This window comes from Liolophura sinensis, chromosome 6 (genome assembly GCF_032854445.1).
Source record: "Liolophura sinensis isolate JHLJ2023 chromosome 6, CUHK_Ljap_v2, whole genome shotgun sequence".
Lineage (NCBI taxonomy): Eukaryota > Metazoa > Mollusca > Polyplacophora > Chitonida > Chitonidae > Liolophura > Liolophura sinensis.
The window spans coordinates 81,236,574-81,254,075 of record NC_088300.1 but is presented as its reverse complement, the minus strand read 5'-3'; the positions used below and the strand labels follow the sequence as shown (position 1 = coordinate 81,254,075).

At 40.9% G+C, this 17,502-nt stretch overlaps 1 protein-coding gene across 1 annotated transcript in view; it reads right to left on the bottom strand.

The window, feature by feature from the left end:
- Positions 1 to 1,914: 1,914 nt before the first annotated feature.
- The window catches only part of LOC135466859 (chromodomain-helicase-DNA-binding protein 1-like), a 51,232-nt gene continuing 35,644 nt past the window's right edge, over positions 1,915 to 17,502 (bottom strand). The window contains exons 17-25 of the mRNA XM_064744609.1: positions 13,149 to 13,342; positions 12,742 to 12,840; positions 10,956 to 11,026; positions 9,979 to 10,093; positions 9,509 to 9,617; positions 9,130 to 9,188; positions 5,090 to 5,251; positions 3,979 to 4,061; positions 1,915 to 2,684 (exon numbers count right to left, since the gene is read on the bottom strand). Coding sequence (XP_064600679.1) covers positions 2,565 to 2,684; positions 3,979 to 4,061; positions 5,090 to 5,251; positions 9,130 to 9,188; positions 9,509 to 9,617; positions 9,979 to 10,093; positions 10,956 to 11,026; positions 12,742 to 12,840; positions 13,149 to 13,342 — 1,012 coding nt within the window. The 3' untranslated portion in view covers positions 1,915 to 2,564. The remainder of the gene's footprint in view (positions 2,685 to 3,978; positions 4,062 to 5,089; positions 5,252 to 9,129; positions 9,189 to 9,508; positions 9,618 to 9,978; positions 10,094 to 10,955; positions 11,027 to 12,741; positions 12,841 to 13,148; positions 13,343 to 17,502) is intronic.

Here is a 17,502-nt window from a genome sequence, read left to right as displayed (position 1 = left end):
ACCTCAGACTGATTAATTTATTGTTATTTGATTGGTGTTAAGGGTCAAACTCATGAGATTTTCACTTATATGATTGCCAATTGGGAGCAGGAAACTGAAGTGAAGGAGTCAAACACCAACTTTTGCAAGGTACCAGACAAACACTGACCTATGCAAGTTACCAGACAAACACCCATAGTCAAAGCAGCAGGAGCTGGATTTGAACACACAACCTCATTGATTATGTGCTTGGGGCCTGGAGGGAGCCAGACCTGTAACCATCTCAGCCAGACAGGCCCTTCCTCCGGTAACTTTAGAGGTGACACAGGTTGTAATTGATGTACCTGTGTGTCACAAGCGCTCTCAAACTGGATTGACCCAAGCAGGATTCTAAATGTCCTGCCTGTTTGGCATGCCCACCAGCCCTAACTGTCCTACCTGTTGGACATATCTGTCAGCCCATAATCTCCTACCTGTTTGACATGCCGTCTAGCCCTAACTGTCCTACCTGTTGGACACGTCTGTCAGCCGTAACTGTTCTGCCTGTTTGACATGCCCTCCATCCCTAACTGTCCTACCTGTTGGACATGTCTGTCAGCCCAAAATGTTCTATCTATGAGACATGTCTGTCAGCCAAAAATGTCCTATCTGTTGGACATGCCTTCTAGCCCTAAATGTCCTACCTGTTAGAGATACCTTCCAGCCCATCTCCTACCTGTTGGACATGCCTGTCAGCCCTAAATGTCCTACCTGTTGGACATGCCTGTCAGCCCAAGAAGTTCAAGCTGTTGGATATCTCTCTTAGCCCCAAACGTTGTATCTGTTGCATATCTCTCTTTGCCCCAAAAGTCCTACCTGTTTGAGGTCCCTTTTGCTTCAAAAGTACAATCTGTTGGATATCCCTCTTAGGCCTGTTGGATATCCCTCATATAGCTCAAATGTCCTATCTGTTGGATATCTCTCTTTGCCCCAAAAGTCCAATCTGTTGGATATCCCTCTAAGCCCCCAAATGTCCTATCCGCAGAATATCCCTTTTAGCCCCAAATGTCCGATCTGTTGGATATCCCTCATAGACCCAAATGTTTTACCTGTTGGAAGTCTTGGCCCCAAGTGTCTTATCTGTTGTATGTCTCTCTTTGCCCCAAATATCCCATCGGTTAGATATCCCTCTTTGTCCCAAATTTTACATCTGTTGGAAATCCCTTTTAGCCCTAAGTATCCTATCTGTTGTGTCTCTCTTTGCCCCAAAATATCCCATCTCTTGGATATCCCTCTTAGCCCCAAATGTCCTATCTGTTGGATATCCCTCTTGGCCCTAAAATTTTTATCTGTTGTATGTCTCTCTTTGCCCCAAATGTCCCATCTGTTGGATATCCCTCTTAGCCCGAAATGTCCTATACATGTATGTCGTACAATATGTATACGTCTAGAGGCACAAAATGTTTCATGTATATCACAATGATTAGCCATCAGATCAGTTTACATGTATCTGTATAAGGCTGTCATGTATGTCACAATGATTAGCCATCAGATCAGTTTACATGTATCTGTATAAGGCTGTCATGTATATCACAATGATTAGCCATCAGATCAGTTTACATGTATCTGTATAAGGCTGAGACTTTTCACAACAGCTTGAGATTAATGGTGACAAAACTCAAAGTTTCCATCTGAGAAAGTGTGACATTTGCCAGTTGTGGGACATCTATAGCTTCTACACCACCTCGTTAGGCTCACATGGGAGGGGGGTGGGGGGTGGGGGTAGTGGTACATGGCCAGTTGTTTAAGGTGTTTTTCTTTTAATTGCTAGGACACATGAATGCAGGTTAAAACCCAACCTTGGATGGAATCTATATTTCGCCCCTCTCCCTGTTTGTTGAGCCTTGGCGACAAGTAGTCAACAATGCTCCCTAAGGCTGTGAGGTTCAACGTTTGTGGACGCCTGCTTCTCTGGCACCAATGTGGTGTGCATATATGTATGTCACACATGGGAAAGTCGGTATAAACTTACCACAGGTCAGTGGTTTATGTCAGGCACTCTCTATTTGTCATATTTAATCAGTAATGATACTGTGATTTGGTACAGTGTTACTGTGTACAATGTCTTGGAAACAATTACCACAAAGACTGCTAGGATTCTGTACAATGTCAATGTATCTACACAAATTATACAGATTATAAAGTCACACAAACTATTAGTCTGTATTCATGTTTCAGTACAAAAATTAGTTGGCTTTAATTCTGTAATCCTGTAACTGTGATCCTCTGTTATCTGCAGTAGCTGATAATATACCTTTGTAATTTGGGGTTAGTACACCATACATTCATGTACTCACTCTCCCTACGCTTCCTATGTTTTCACAAAATCTGCGAACTGAACACAGAGGGAACACAAGTATTCATCTCTGCAACATACCTTATAAAAACCGTTTTCTATAAAAATACTGTTGTACACTATATTATACATAAACCAGGTACATGTTATACAAAAACTTCTAAACACTGTCAAAAGTACTAGTGTGCACATAAATCCACACCTCCAGCTTGTTATAAATAGGAAACACTGGGTAAAATTTGGGAGGATGTTAAAGACTGATTCTGTATTGGGCCTCTTCTAGCTTCTGCCCTTTCTTAACACTGTCCTCCACCCAGTCTACCTCTACCACTGATGCGGAGCTGTCATCACCCAGCAGGGTCCTCAAGGTCTGCAAATAAACAAGTCGAGAGTGTTTACAGCAGTGCATGTACTTTATCCTAAACACCAAGGGTGGTAGCATCAATACATGTACCTTACTCTTACCATCAGGGGTGCTTACATCAATACATGTACCTTACTCTTACCATCAGGGGTGCTTACATCAATACATGTACATTACTCTTACCATCAGGGGTGATTACATCAATACATGTACCTTACTCTTACCATCAGGGGTGCTTACATCAATACATGTACCTTACTCTTACCATCAGGGGTGCTTACATCAATACATGTACCTTACTCTTACCATCAGGGGTGCTTACATCAATACATGTACATTACTCTTACCATCAGGGGTGCTTACATCAATACATGTACCTTACTCTTACCATCAGGGGTGCTTACATCAATACAAGTACTTTACCCTTACTATCAGTGGTGTTAACATCAATACCTGTACATTATCGTAAGTCCACAGACTCCTATGTTAAAAAAGAAATAAATACACAGAAATACTGCAATTCTAGAAAATACATGGCAAAAAGAGTGGTCTACCCTGGGCACTTCTGTATCCTCCACCCAAAAAACTACCTGCTGTAACATACATGCACATGAATATTCATGAGTAAGGTACTAAACCCTAATCAATTAATAAACACACTCCCATAAAGCTATAAGGATAGAACTATCAAAAATCCCTTACCTCAGATTCAAGAATGTAGGTCTTGTAGGTATCCTTACCTCAGATTCAGGAATCTAGCTTTGTAAGCATCCTTACCTCAGATTCAAAAATCTTGGTTTTGTAGGCACCCTTACCTCAGATTCAAGAATCTAGGTTTGTAGACATCCTTACCTCAGATTCAAGAATCTAGGCTTGTAGACATCCTTACCTCAGATTAAAAAATCTTGCAGACATCCTTACCTCAGATTCAAAAATCCAGGGATTGTAGACATCCTTACCTCAGATTCAAGAATCTAGTGCTTGTCGGTATCCTTACCTCAGATTCAAGAATCTAGTGCTTGTAGGCATCCTTACCTCAGATTCAAAAATCTAGTGCTTGTAGGCATCCCTACCTGAGATTCAAAAATCTAGTGCTTGTAGGCATCCTTACCGGAGATTCAAGAGTCTAGTGCTTGTCGGTATCCTTACCTCAGAATCAAGAATCTACAGTTTGTAGGCACCCTTACATCAGATTCAAGAATCTAGGCTGGTAGGTATCCTTACCTGAGATTCAAGAATCTAGTGCTTGTAGGTATCCTTACCTGAGATTCAAGAGTCTAGTGCTTGTAGGCATCCTTACCTCAGACTGCTGGTCCGTTGTTGCACAGGTTACAATATGTGAGGTTGTATCTTTCAGGCTGGAATCAACATCCCCATCATATGTCCAGTGTCATTAAGGAATTTCACATCTGTTGTCTCACATTCACGATGACTTGCACAATGTTAAACTCACCCACTGACCAGAGGATCCACTGCTGTGTATACATGTACACATCATTATCACACATACCTGTTGTCTCACATTCACGCTGACTTGCACAATGTTGGACTCACTCACTGATCACAGGATCCACTGCTGTGTATGCATGTACACATCATTACCACACATACCTGTTGTCTCACATTCACGATGACTAGTACAATGTTGTACTCACTCACTGACCACAGGATCCACTGCTGTGTATACATGTACACATCATTACCACACATATCTGTTGTCTCACATTCATGATGACTAGTACAATGTTGGACTCACTCACCGACCACAGGATCCACTGCTGTGTATACATGTACACATCATTACCACACATATCTGTTGTCTCACATTCACAATGACTAGTACAATGCTGGACTCACTCACAGACCACAGGATCCACTGCTGTGTATACATGTACACATCATTACCACACATACCTGTTGTCTCACATTAACGATGACTTGCACAATGTTGGACTCACTCACAGACCACAGGATCTACTGCTGTGTTTACATGTACACATCATTACCACACATACCTGTTGTCTCACATTCATGATGACTTGCACAATGTTGGACTCACACACTGACCTTTCCAAACAGTACTCATATTTAGTAGTGCCAGTTTTTCATTTCAATTTAAATGACAATTTATATATTAGCAGCAACCTACACAAGTGTAGCAACCTGCCCATAGGCCTGTGTTTCACCCAGGCTTTACCCAGTGTCCTCCCAACATTATGCTGGCTGCCTTTCATATGAGTGAAATATTATTGAGTAAAGCGGAAAACGTCAATCAAATAAATAAATAAAAACAAGAGTGTAAATAGGCAAAGTGTGTACTCAGTTTTAGAACATGCATAGAACTTGTTGCAAAAGCCTCAAAACCAGCAATACTCATGTTGACTAAACTGAAATTTGTGATAAAGGATATGCGACAATGTAGCGCTTGATCTTCCTGGTTTGGTCCTCAGGTAAGCCGTGGATATACACTGATATGCCAGAGAATACATCGGTCAGTCTCACAGGCTTGGGAGAGCTGCTACTAGGCTCACTGGAACTCATCTCCGGCTTGTTATCCCTGCTCAGTTTTCTCGCTACAAGAGAAGAAAAATTCACACCAAAAAAGAAACGGATTTTTCAACATTAACACTTTAATGATAAGGCAAAACGTATAGGATACCTTGTTTCCCATGTCCTGCCCCCATGTCATTTTATCCCTGGTATAAGAATTCATTATCTCATTTCTATAATCCACTTAGAAAGAAGTGCTTTTAGGCTGATCATTGTCCAGGCTATTAATCCATCTTACCGCAAAATATTCTATACATAGTTACCTCCCATATCTCGCTGATTGGGGCGATGATTCTCATATCACAGTTTACATGCGCCAGCTTTTGCCTGGTTGTCGAACACAAACCCGGTGTATGGCATTTTCATCAAGGCCAGCTGCATAAACCCAATTTTACTTGTAGGTATGAATGAATGAATGCTTTTTTTGGGGGGGGTTGCGGTTCACACAACGAGGGGTTACTAGGTGCGTGTTCATATACGTATATTGTGTCTTCTTGTGGCAGGGAGATCCCATGCCGCCAAAGTGCTGCCGCCACTGAAGTATTATGCCGAAGACATCAGCCATGACACCACACCCAGTCACATTATACTAACACCAGGCCAACCAGTCCTGTTTCCTTGCTTTAATCTCTCAGTGCTGAGTGCAAAACAAGGCAGCAACAAAGTACCAGTTTGGTATGACCTGTCCCAGATTTGATCCCAGGTTTACCTTAGGATCATACACTTATTTAGTTTCATTTATTGACAGGGCTTGTGGCTTGGCGAGACTGCCATTGGTAGCCTAAAGATAGTCCAGGCTCTAGGACAGGGGAACAGTTAGTGTCTATTGAGCATTTTGTGACCAATCAACCACAACAGCAATGGGAAACAAGAAACAGTAAGAATAAAAGGTACTGTATAAGTCAGAAGAGTGGAACAAGCTGTCTGTTGTTCATTAGACAGATCATTTTCACAATGAATGTAACGGGAACTACAAGTACATGTGCCAGGAACTACGTGTACCAGGAACTACCTGTACCAGGAGCTGCATGTACCAGTAGCTGAGTGTACCAGGAGCTGTGTGTACCAGGAAATGCATGTACCAGGAACTGCATGTACCAGGAGCTGCGTGCACCAGGAACTATGTGTACCAGGAACTATATGCATGTGTACCAGAAACAGCACGTACCATGAACTATGTGTACCAGGAGCTATGTGTACCAGGAATTACATGTGCGTGTACCTGGAACTGCATGTATAAGGAGCTGCGTGTACCAAGAACTACGTGTAACAGGAACTTCATGTACATGTACCAGGAACTGCTTGTAACAGAAACTATGTGTACAAGGAACTGCATTTACCATGAACTATGTGTACCAGCAGGTATGTGTACCAAGAACTACATGAACGTGTACCAGGAACTATGTGTACCAGGAACTACATCTACGTGCACCAGAAACTATGTTTACCAGGAAGTATGTGTACCAGGAACTACAGGTACATGTACCAGAAACTGTGTGTACCAGGAACTACATGTTCTAGGAACTACAAGTAAAAGGAACTAAGTGTACATGTACTACATACTGCATGTACCAGAAAGTACATGTACCAGGAACTTCAAGTATGTGTACCAGGAACTGCATGTAGTAGTAAATGTGCATACCAGAAACTACATGTACATGTACCAGGAAGTACATGCACCAGGAACTACATGTACCAGGAACTGCATGTAGCAGTAAATGTGTGTAACATAAACTACATGTACGTGTACTAGGAACTACAGGTACCAGGTACCAGTCACTACACGTACCAGGAACCACATGTACCAGGAACTACATGTACCAGGAACTATGTGTAATAGTAACTACATGCTCCAGGAACTATGAGTACCAGTAACTCCATGTACCAGTGGTTATGTGCACCAGTAACTCCATGTACCAGTAGTTATGTGCACCAGTAACTTCATGTACCAGGAACTATGAGTACCAGTAACTCCATGTACCAGTGGTTATGTGCACCAGTAACTTCATGTACCAGGAACTACATGCACCAGGAACTTCATGTACCAGGAACTATGAGTACCAGTAACTCCATGTACCAGTAGTTATGTGCACCAGTAACTTCATGTACCAGACACTACATGCACCAGAAACTACATGCACCAGGAACTTCATGTACCAGGAACTATGTGTAATAGTAACTACATGCTCCAGGAACTATGAGTACCAGTAACTCCATGTACCAGTAGTTATGTGCACCAGTAACTTCATGTACCAGGAACTATGAGTACCAGTAACTCCATGTACCAGTAGTTATGTGCACCAGTAACTTCATGTACCAGGAACTATGAGTACCAGTAACTCCATGTACCAGTGGTTATGTGCACCAGTAACTTCATGTACCAGGAACTACATGCACCAGGAACTTCATGTACCAGGAACTATGAGTACCAGTAACTCCATGTACCAGTAGTTATGTGCACCAGTAACTTCATGTACCAGACACTACATGCACCAGAAACTACATGCACCAGGAACTTCATGTACCAGGAACTATGTGTAATAGTAACTACATGCTCCAGGAACTATGAGTACCAGTAACTCCATGTACCAGTAGTTATGTGCACCAGTAACTTCATGTACCAAAAACTATGAGTACCAGTAACTCCATGTACCAGTGGTTATGTGCACCAGTAACTTCATGTACCAGGAACTACATGCACCTGGAACTTCATGTACCAGGAACTATGAGTACCAGTAACTCCATGTACCAGTAGTTATGTGCACCAGTAACTTCATGTACCAGGAACTATGAGTACCAGTAACTCCATGTACCAGTGGTTATGTGCACCAGTAACTTCATGTACCAAAAACTATGAGTACCAGTAACTCCATGTACCAGTGGTTATGTGCACCAGTAACTTCATGTACCAGGAACTACATGCACCTGGAACTTCATGTACCAGGAACTATGAGTACCAGTAACTCCATGTACCAGTAGTTATGTGCACCAGTAACTTCATGTACCAGGAACTATGAGTACCAGTAACTCCATGTACCAGTGGTTATGTGCACCAGTAACTTCATGTACCAGGAACTACATGCACCAGGAACTTCATGTACCAGGAACTATGAGTACCAGTAACTCCATGTACCAGTAGTTATGTGCACCAGTAACTTCATGTACCAGACACTACATGCACCAGAAACTACATGCACCAGGAACTTCATGTACCAGGAACTATGTGTAATAGTAACTACATGCTCCAGGAACTATGAGTACCAGTAACTCCATGTACCAGTAGTTATGTGCACCAGTAACTTCATGTACCAAAAACTATGAGTACCAGTAACTCCATGTACCAGTGGTTATGTGCACCAGTAACTTCATGTACCAGGAACTACATGCACCAGGAACTTCATGTACCAGGAACTATGAGTACCAGTAACTCCATGTACCAGTAGTTATGTGCACCAGTAACTTCATGTACCAGAAACTACATGCACCAGAAACTACATGCACCAGGAACTTCATGTACCAGGAACTATGTGTAATAGTAACTACATGCTCCAGGAACTATGAGTACCAGTAACTCCATGTACCAGTAGTTATGTGCACCAGTAACTACATGCTCCAGGAACTATGAGTACCAGTAACTCCATGTACCAGTAGTTATGTGCACCAGTAACTTCATGTACCAAAAACTATGAGTACCAGTAACTCCATGTACCAGTGGTTATGTGCACCAGTAACTTCATGTACCAGGAACTACATGCACCAGGAACTTCATGTACCAGGAACTATGAGTACCAGTAACTCCATGTACCAGTAGTTATGTGCACCAGTAACTTCATGCACCAGAAACTACATGCACCAGTAACTTCATGTACCAGGAGCTTCATGTATCAGGAACTCCACATACCTTTTAATGAGATTCCAGGTGAGATACTTGTTCCCTTTCGTTTTCTTGGATAATAATATCTTTGCGAGAGAGTCATGGATTAGAATTTTGCTTTGTCACAAACTCAGTTTCAAACTGTGAAACATTACTCTCTGTGAATTCTCAACTTTCCATATCTTAGTACTGGACTGCAGTGTCAGATGTGTTCTTCAATGGAGTACATACATGTTAACAGACAATGAAAGCTTACTTTGATAAAAAATTTCCAGTAAGAATATGCAAGAGCATGCAATACATTTACACAGATACATATATATATATATATATATATATATATATATATATATATATATACATATATATATATATAAAGATATCTATAAATGTCAGCAAAGGATACATGAAGGTAGGTATGTGCTTAGAGACCAGGTGTTTGCCAATCAGCCTCTCTGTGCCATACCAGTTAAACCCTGGGGTGTTATACCCTATACGGGGTAAGTGGACACTCGCTGGAACAAAGCAATGGCTCGATGAACACAAAGTCTCAAGAAAGTGTTCAATAATTTTGTTCTTTCTTAATTGGCTTTCATTTGTTTATTTTAATGTAGCCATACTGCAAAAATAGTTAAATTGTGCAGCGATAATTTATAATACATAGCAAGGAATTATAGGATAAAGCCTAGCTCAGCAAAACTATTTTACATTTTTGCATGTTCTGTTACAGTAAAAACGAAATTTCTGTCTGGCTACATGAGAGAACAACATGTGATTATTTATCTGAATGGTTGTTTAACACATAAAATGTCATGACTGGAGTGGTATAAAACGTCTTAGGAATGAAAACACATTGCATATACATATAGATGATACCGTTTTTGCGTTTGGCAACCCTGCTGATCTTCTCCAGCGCCTTACTCAGGGCGGTCAGCTTTATACCGGAAAGCTGGCTGTGGCGATCACGGTGTTGAACGATCAATAAGCCCAACTGTTCAACAAAGTTAATAATCAACATGAAGCCCAAATGCTCATTACAGAAATGATCAGCATTCCCAATGATTCACACATGAACAAAATGAATGATCTGGTTGCCCAATGATTCATACGTGAACAAAATGAATGATCAGCATGCTCTACAATTCACACATCAACACAATGAATGATCAGTATGCCCTACAATTCACACATGAACAAAATGAATGAGCCATAAACTTAAATGTTTATTAAATGAATGATCAGCATTCCCTACAATTCACACATGAACAAAATGAATGATCAGTATGCCCTATGATTCACACATGAACAAAATGAATGATCAGCATGCCCTACAATTCACACATGAACAAAATGATCAGCATTCCCTATGATTCACACATGAACAAAATGAATGATCAGCATGCCCTACAATTCACACATGAACAAAATGATCAGCATTCCCTATGATTCACACATGAACAAAATGAATGATCAGCATGCCCTACAATTCACACATGAACAAAATGATCAGCATTCCCTATGATTCACACATGAACAAAATGAATGATCAGCATGCCCTACAATTCACACATGAACAAAATAATCAGCATGCCCTATGATTCACACATGGACAAAATGATCAGCATGCCCAATGATTCACACATGGACAAAATAATGAGCATGTAAAGATTTCATCTGACAAGATCTGGACATAGTGTTTATGACCAAGTAACTGTGAAGTCAAGAAAAACACATTTACATCACAATTGTTACACTGGCGATTTAAGTACTTTACGGATGAGAAAAAAACATGTAATTTATTTTCATTCAGAATATCTTGCAAAATCATAAAGAAAAATGAAAAACGTGCTTACAAAGTCTTGTCCATTTTCCCTTTTCTGTACATCATCAAGAGAGATGAGGTGGGCATCCCCCAGAGCCAGATCTGCAACATGATTGGTCAGCCTACAGGTGAATTTTTTATCCTTAGGTCAGGTTGAGAACTGAGGGGAGACCATCTGGAAGCTTCTTAGCATTTATCGTAATATTACCATTACAATAGCCTTCACTAAGTATATTTACATCAACAGCCTTTTTTCAAATGGATTTAAACAAATTTTAGGCTATTTGATTAAATAAATTCTGCATTTTAATTTTTCTTAAAATATTTTGTACATAACTATACAACCCAAGCTTGTATTGATGAAAAATGTCATGCTTTCATTAGCAATGGGTGTGACAGCTCTACACAAGGAATAGCAGGCAACAGCTCAGATCATGACATCTCTACACAAGGGATAACAGGCAACAGCTCAGATCATGACACCTCTATACAAGGGATAACAGGCACCAGCTCAGATCATGACATCTCTACACAAGGGATAACAGGCAACAGCTCAGATCATGACATCTCTACACAAGGGATAACAGACAACAGCTCAGATCATGACATCTCTACACAAGGGATAACAGGCAACAGCTCAGATCATGACACCTCTATACAAGGGATAACAAGCAACAGCTCAGATCGTAACACCTCTCCAGAAGGGATAACAGGCAACAGCTCAGATCGTGACACCTCTATACAAGGGATAACAGGCAACAGCTCAGATCGTGACATCTCTACACAAGGGATAACAGACAACAGCTCAGATCGTGACATCTCTACACAAGGGATAACAGACAACAGCTCAGATCGTGACATCTCTACGCAAGGGATAACAGGCAACAGCTCAGATCATGACACCTCTATACAAGGGATAACGGGCAACAGTTCATATCGTGACACCTCTATACAAGGGACAACAGACAACAGCTCAGATCATGACACCTGTATACAAGGGATAACAGGCAACAGCCCAGATTGTGACACCTCTACACAAGGGATAACGGGCAACAGCCCAGATTGTGACACCTCTACACAAGGGATAACGGGCAACAGTTCATATCGTGACACCTCTATACAAGGGACAACAGACAACAGCTCAGCTCATGACACCTCTATACAAGGGATAACAGGCACAGCTCAGATCGTGACACCTCTATACAAGGGATAACAGGCAACAGCCCAGATTGTGACACCTCTACACAAGGGATAACGGGCAACAGTTCATATCGTGACACCTCTATACAAGGGACAACAGACAACAGCTCAGCTCATGACACCTCTATACAAGGGATAACAGGCACAGCTCAGATCGTGACACCTCTATACAAGGGATAACAGGCAACAGCCCAGATTGTGACACCTCTACACAAGGGATAACGGGCAACAGTTCATATCGTGACACCTCTATACAAGGGACAACAAACAACAGCTCAGATTGTGACACCTCTACACAAGGGATAACGGGCAACAGTTCATATCGTGACATCTCTATACAAGGGACAACAGACAACAGTTCATATCGTGACACCTCTATACAAGGGACAACAGACAACAGCTCAGATTGTGACACCTCTACACAAGGGATAATGGGCAACAGTTCATATCGTGACACCTCTATACAAGGGACAACAGACAACAGCTCAGATTGTGACACCTCAATACACAGTCTTAATGTAGCTCAGTTGTATGTTATGTGTAGAATTAGGTTTTGCAGCTCCTCAGGATTAGGGTCATATTCCAAAACAGGTGGGTTTGTATATGTACATACAAACCTTTCATGTCACCGGCCAGTTCATAGTGAGCTTTAGGAATGGCTGACCTGGCGTCTATGGCCGTGAAGACACCCCCTGCACCCCACTTCCCAGAGTCATCTGTATAACACAGTAACACAGTGTGATGTACAGTGTGATATCTAAAATTCCCTAACACATGACAGGACTGCTGTAGTAGTGTGTGGGGACAATTGGTAGTTGGGATGTCTCTACCTCAGTGAAGTCTCCACCTGCACCCCACTTCTGTATTTTTCTGTATATCATGTACACTATCTTAAATTCTCCAAAGGACCAGTTTACATTTAGTGGAAAAGGAAACTCAAAATATTTAGAGAGTGCCTTGTACATTATCCTCTTTATGCAAGAAAGCAGTAAAATTGCCTGACAGGTCAGGGTACATGTCTGACCTGCACAGTGTATGATGATAGCATTCCTCCCCTGGGTACGGGTAGGGTGAGTCACATCTCCACTCACATACTCTATCCTCCTCCCTGACTCATCCTCCGAGTCAGACTCTTCTTCTGACTCCTCGTTCACAGGCTCCTCTTCCCTAGAGATAATGTTGTATGACTCGTATCCATTCTCACGCCACAACTCCTCTCTGTTAATAATTTGGAAAAAACACTATACAATTCACTAACTAAATTTAGCCCTCAGCCATAAGTGCACTTGTAAGAGGTAGTGTGTTTACAACCTTGAAAGTAAGTCAAGGTCAATGACAAACAACGGGTAGACAGGTGGTACAAGTTTAACGGTTCCAAGGTATGTTCATCAGGTCCTTCACAAATATAACTAGGACTACAATAATCTTAAAACATAACACAAATAAATCTTTGCAAACCCTAGGTGTATGTGTGGTGTAAGTTTGACAAACAATCCTTCAAAAGACAGGGTTTACAAAGACAGGAACATACAGATGGACAGATGGATGGATGGGCGACAAACACTACAAGGACAGCACCTTTAAGCCAATTTTGGCCATGAGTCATGAAACAAAATTAAAAGAATCAATGCAAACAGTTATTGACGATGTAATCAATCCTACTGACAGTAGAGTTAACATCAGACTGAGGAACTAGAAAATCCTACTGACAGTAAAGTTAACGTCAGACTGAGGAACTAGAAAATCCTACTGACAGTAGAGTTAACATCAGACTGAGGAACTAGAAAATCCAACTGACAGTACAGTTAACATCAGACTGAGGAACTAGAAAATCCTACTGACAGTACAGTTAACATCAGACTGAGGAACTAGAAAATCCTACTGACAGTACAGTTAACATCAGACTGAGGAACTAGAAAATCCTACTGACAGTAAAGTTAACATCAGACTGAGAAACTAGAAAATACTACTGACAGTACAGTCAATGTGTCCGAGTGAGGAACTAGAAAATACTACTGACAGTACAGTTAACATCAGACTGAGGAACTAGAAAATCCTACTGACAGTACAGTTAACGTCAGACTGAGGAACTAGAACATCCTACTGACAGTACAGCCAATGTGTCAGACTAAGGAACTAGAAAATCCTACTGACAGTAAAGTTAACATCAGATTGAGAAACGAGAAAATCCTACTGACAGTACAGTCAATGTGTCAGACTAAGGAACTAGAAAATCCTACTGACAGTAAAGTTAACATCAGACTGAGAAACTAGAAAATCCTACTGACAGTAAAGTTAACATCAGACTGAGAAATTAGAAAATCCTACTGACAGTACAGTCAATGTGTCAGACTAAGGAACTAGAAAATCCTACTGACAGTAAAGTTAACATCAGATTGAGAAACAAGAAAATCCTACTGACAGTACAGTCAATGTGTCAGACTAAGGAACTAGAAAATCCTACTGACAGTAAAGTTAACATCAGACTGAGAAACGAGAAAATCCTACTGACACTACAGTCAATGTGTCAGACTAAGGAACTAGAAAATCCTACTGACAGTAAAGTTAACATCAGATTGAGAAACGAGAAAATCCTACTGACAGTACAGTCAATGTGTCAGACTAAGGAACTAGAAAATCCTACTGACAGTAAAGTTAACATCAGACTGAGAAACTAGAAAATCCTACTGACAGTACAGTCAATGTGTCAGACTAAGGAACTAGAAAATACTACTGACAGTAAAGTTAACATCAGATTGAGAAACGAGAAAATCCTACTGACAGTACAGTCAATGTGTCAGAGTGTAAAACTAGAAAATCCTACTGACAGTACAGTCAATGTGTCAGAGTGAGGAACTAGAAAATCCTACTGACAGTACAGTCAATGTCAGTAGGAGGAAGTAGAAAATCCTACTGACAGTACAGTCAATGTGTCAGACTGAGGAACTAGAAAATCCTACTGACAGTACAGTCAATGTGTCAGAGTGAGAAACTAGAAAATCCTACTGACAGTACAGTCAACGTGTCAAAGTGAGGAACTAGAAAATCCTACTGACAGTACAGTCAATGTGTCAGACTGAGGAACTAGAAAATCCTACTGACAGTACAGTCAATGTGTCAGAGTGAGGAACTAGAAAATCCTACTGACAGTACAGTCAATGTGTCAGAGTGAGGAACTAGAAAATCCTACTGACAGTACAGTCAATGTGTCAGAGTGAGGAACCAGAAAATCCTACTGACAGAACAGTCGATGTGTCAGAGTGAGAAACTAGAAAATCCTACTGACAGTACAGTCAATGTGTCAGAGTGAGGAACCAGAAAATCCTACTGACAGTACAGTCAATGTGTCAGACTGAGGAACTAGAAAATCCTACTGACAGTAGAGTTAACATCAGACTGAGGAACTAGAAAATCCAACTGACAGTACAGTTAACATCAGACTGAGGAACTAGAAAATCCTACTGACAGTACAGTTAACATCAGACTGAGGAACTAGAAAATCCTACTGACAGTACAGTTAACATCAGACTGAGGAACTAGAAAATCCTACTGACAGTACAGTTAACATCAGACTGAGGAACTAGAAAATCCTACTGACAGTAAAATTAACATCAGACTGAGAGACTAGAAAATACTACTGACAGTACAGTCAATGTGTCCGAGTGAGGAACTAGAAAATACTACTGACAGTACAGTTAACATCAGACTGAGGAACTAGAAAATCCTACTGGCAGTACAGTTAACGTCAGACTGAGGAACTAGAACATCCTACTGACAGTACAGCCAATGTGTCAGACTAAGGAACTAGAAAATCCTACTGACAGTAAAGTTAACATCAGATTGAGAAACGAGAAAATCCTACTGACAGTACAGTCAATGTGTCAGACTAAGGAACTAGAAAATCCTACTGACAGTAAAGTTAACATCAGACTGAGAAACTAGAAAATCCTACTGACAGTAAAGTTAACATCAGACTGAGAAACTAGAAAATCCTACTGACAGTACAGTCAATGTGTCAGACTGAGGAACTAGAAAATCCTACTGACAGTACAGTCAATGTGTCAGAGTGAGAAACTAGAAAATCCTACTGACAGTACAGTCAATGTGTCAGAGTGAGGAACCAGAAAATCCTACTGACAGTACAGTCAATGTGTCAGAGTGAGAAACTAGAAAATCCTACTGACAGTACAGTCAATGTGTCAGAGTGAGGAACTAGAAAATCCTACTGACAGTACAGTCAATGTCAGTAGGAGGAAGTAGAAAATCCTACTGACAGTACAGTCAATGTCAGTAGGAGGAACTAGAAAATCCTACTGACAGTAGGGTCAATGTCAGCAGGAGGAACTAGAAAATCCTACTGAGAGAACAGTTAACGTCAGACTGAGGAACTAGAAAATCCTACTGACAGTACAGACAATGTGTCAGACTGAGGAACTAGAAAATCCTACTGACAGTACAGTCAATGTGTCAGAGTGAGAAACTAGAAAATCCTACTGACAGTACAGTCAATGTGTCAGAGTGAGGAACTAGAAAATACTACTGACAGTAAAGTTAACATCAGATTGAGAAACGAGAAAATCCTACTGACATTACAGTCAATGTGTCAGACTGAGGAACTAGAAAATCCTAATGACAGTACAGTCAATGTGTCAGAGTGAGGAACTAGAAAATCCTACTGACAGTACAGTCAATGTGTCAGACTGAGGAACTAGAAAATCCTACTGACAGTACAGTCAATATGTCAGACTGAGGAACTAGAAAATCCTACTGACAGTACAGTCAATGTGTCAGAGTGAGAAACTAGAAAATCCTACTGACAGTACAGTCAATGTGTCAGAGTGAGGAACCAGAAAATCCTACTGACAGTACAGTCAATGTGTCAGAGTGAGAAACTAGAAAATCCTACTGACAGTACAGTCAATGTGTCAGACTGAGGAATTAGAAAATCCTACTGACAGTACAGTCAATGTCAGTAGGAGGAACTAGAAAATCCTACTGACAGTAGGGTCAATGTCAGCAGGAGGAACTAGAAAATCCTACTGAGAGAACAGTTAACGTCAGACTGAGGAACTAGAACATCCTACTGACAGTACAGACAATGTGTCAGACTGAGGAACTAGAAAATCCTACTGACAGTAGAGTTAACGCCAGACTGAGGAACTAGAAAATCCTACTGACAGTACAGTCAATGTCAGCAGGAGGAACTAGAAAATCCTACTGACAGTACAGTCAATGTGTCAGAGTGAGGAACTAGAAAATCCTACTGACAGTACAGTCAATGTGTCAGACTAAGGAACTAGAAAATCCTAATGACAGTACAGTCAATGTGTCAGAGTGAGGAACTAGAAAATCCTACTAACAGTACAGTCAATGTGTCA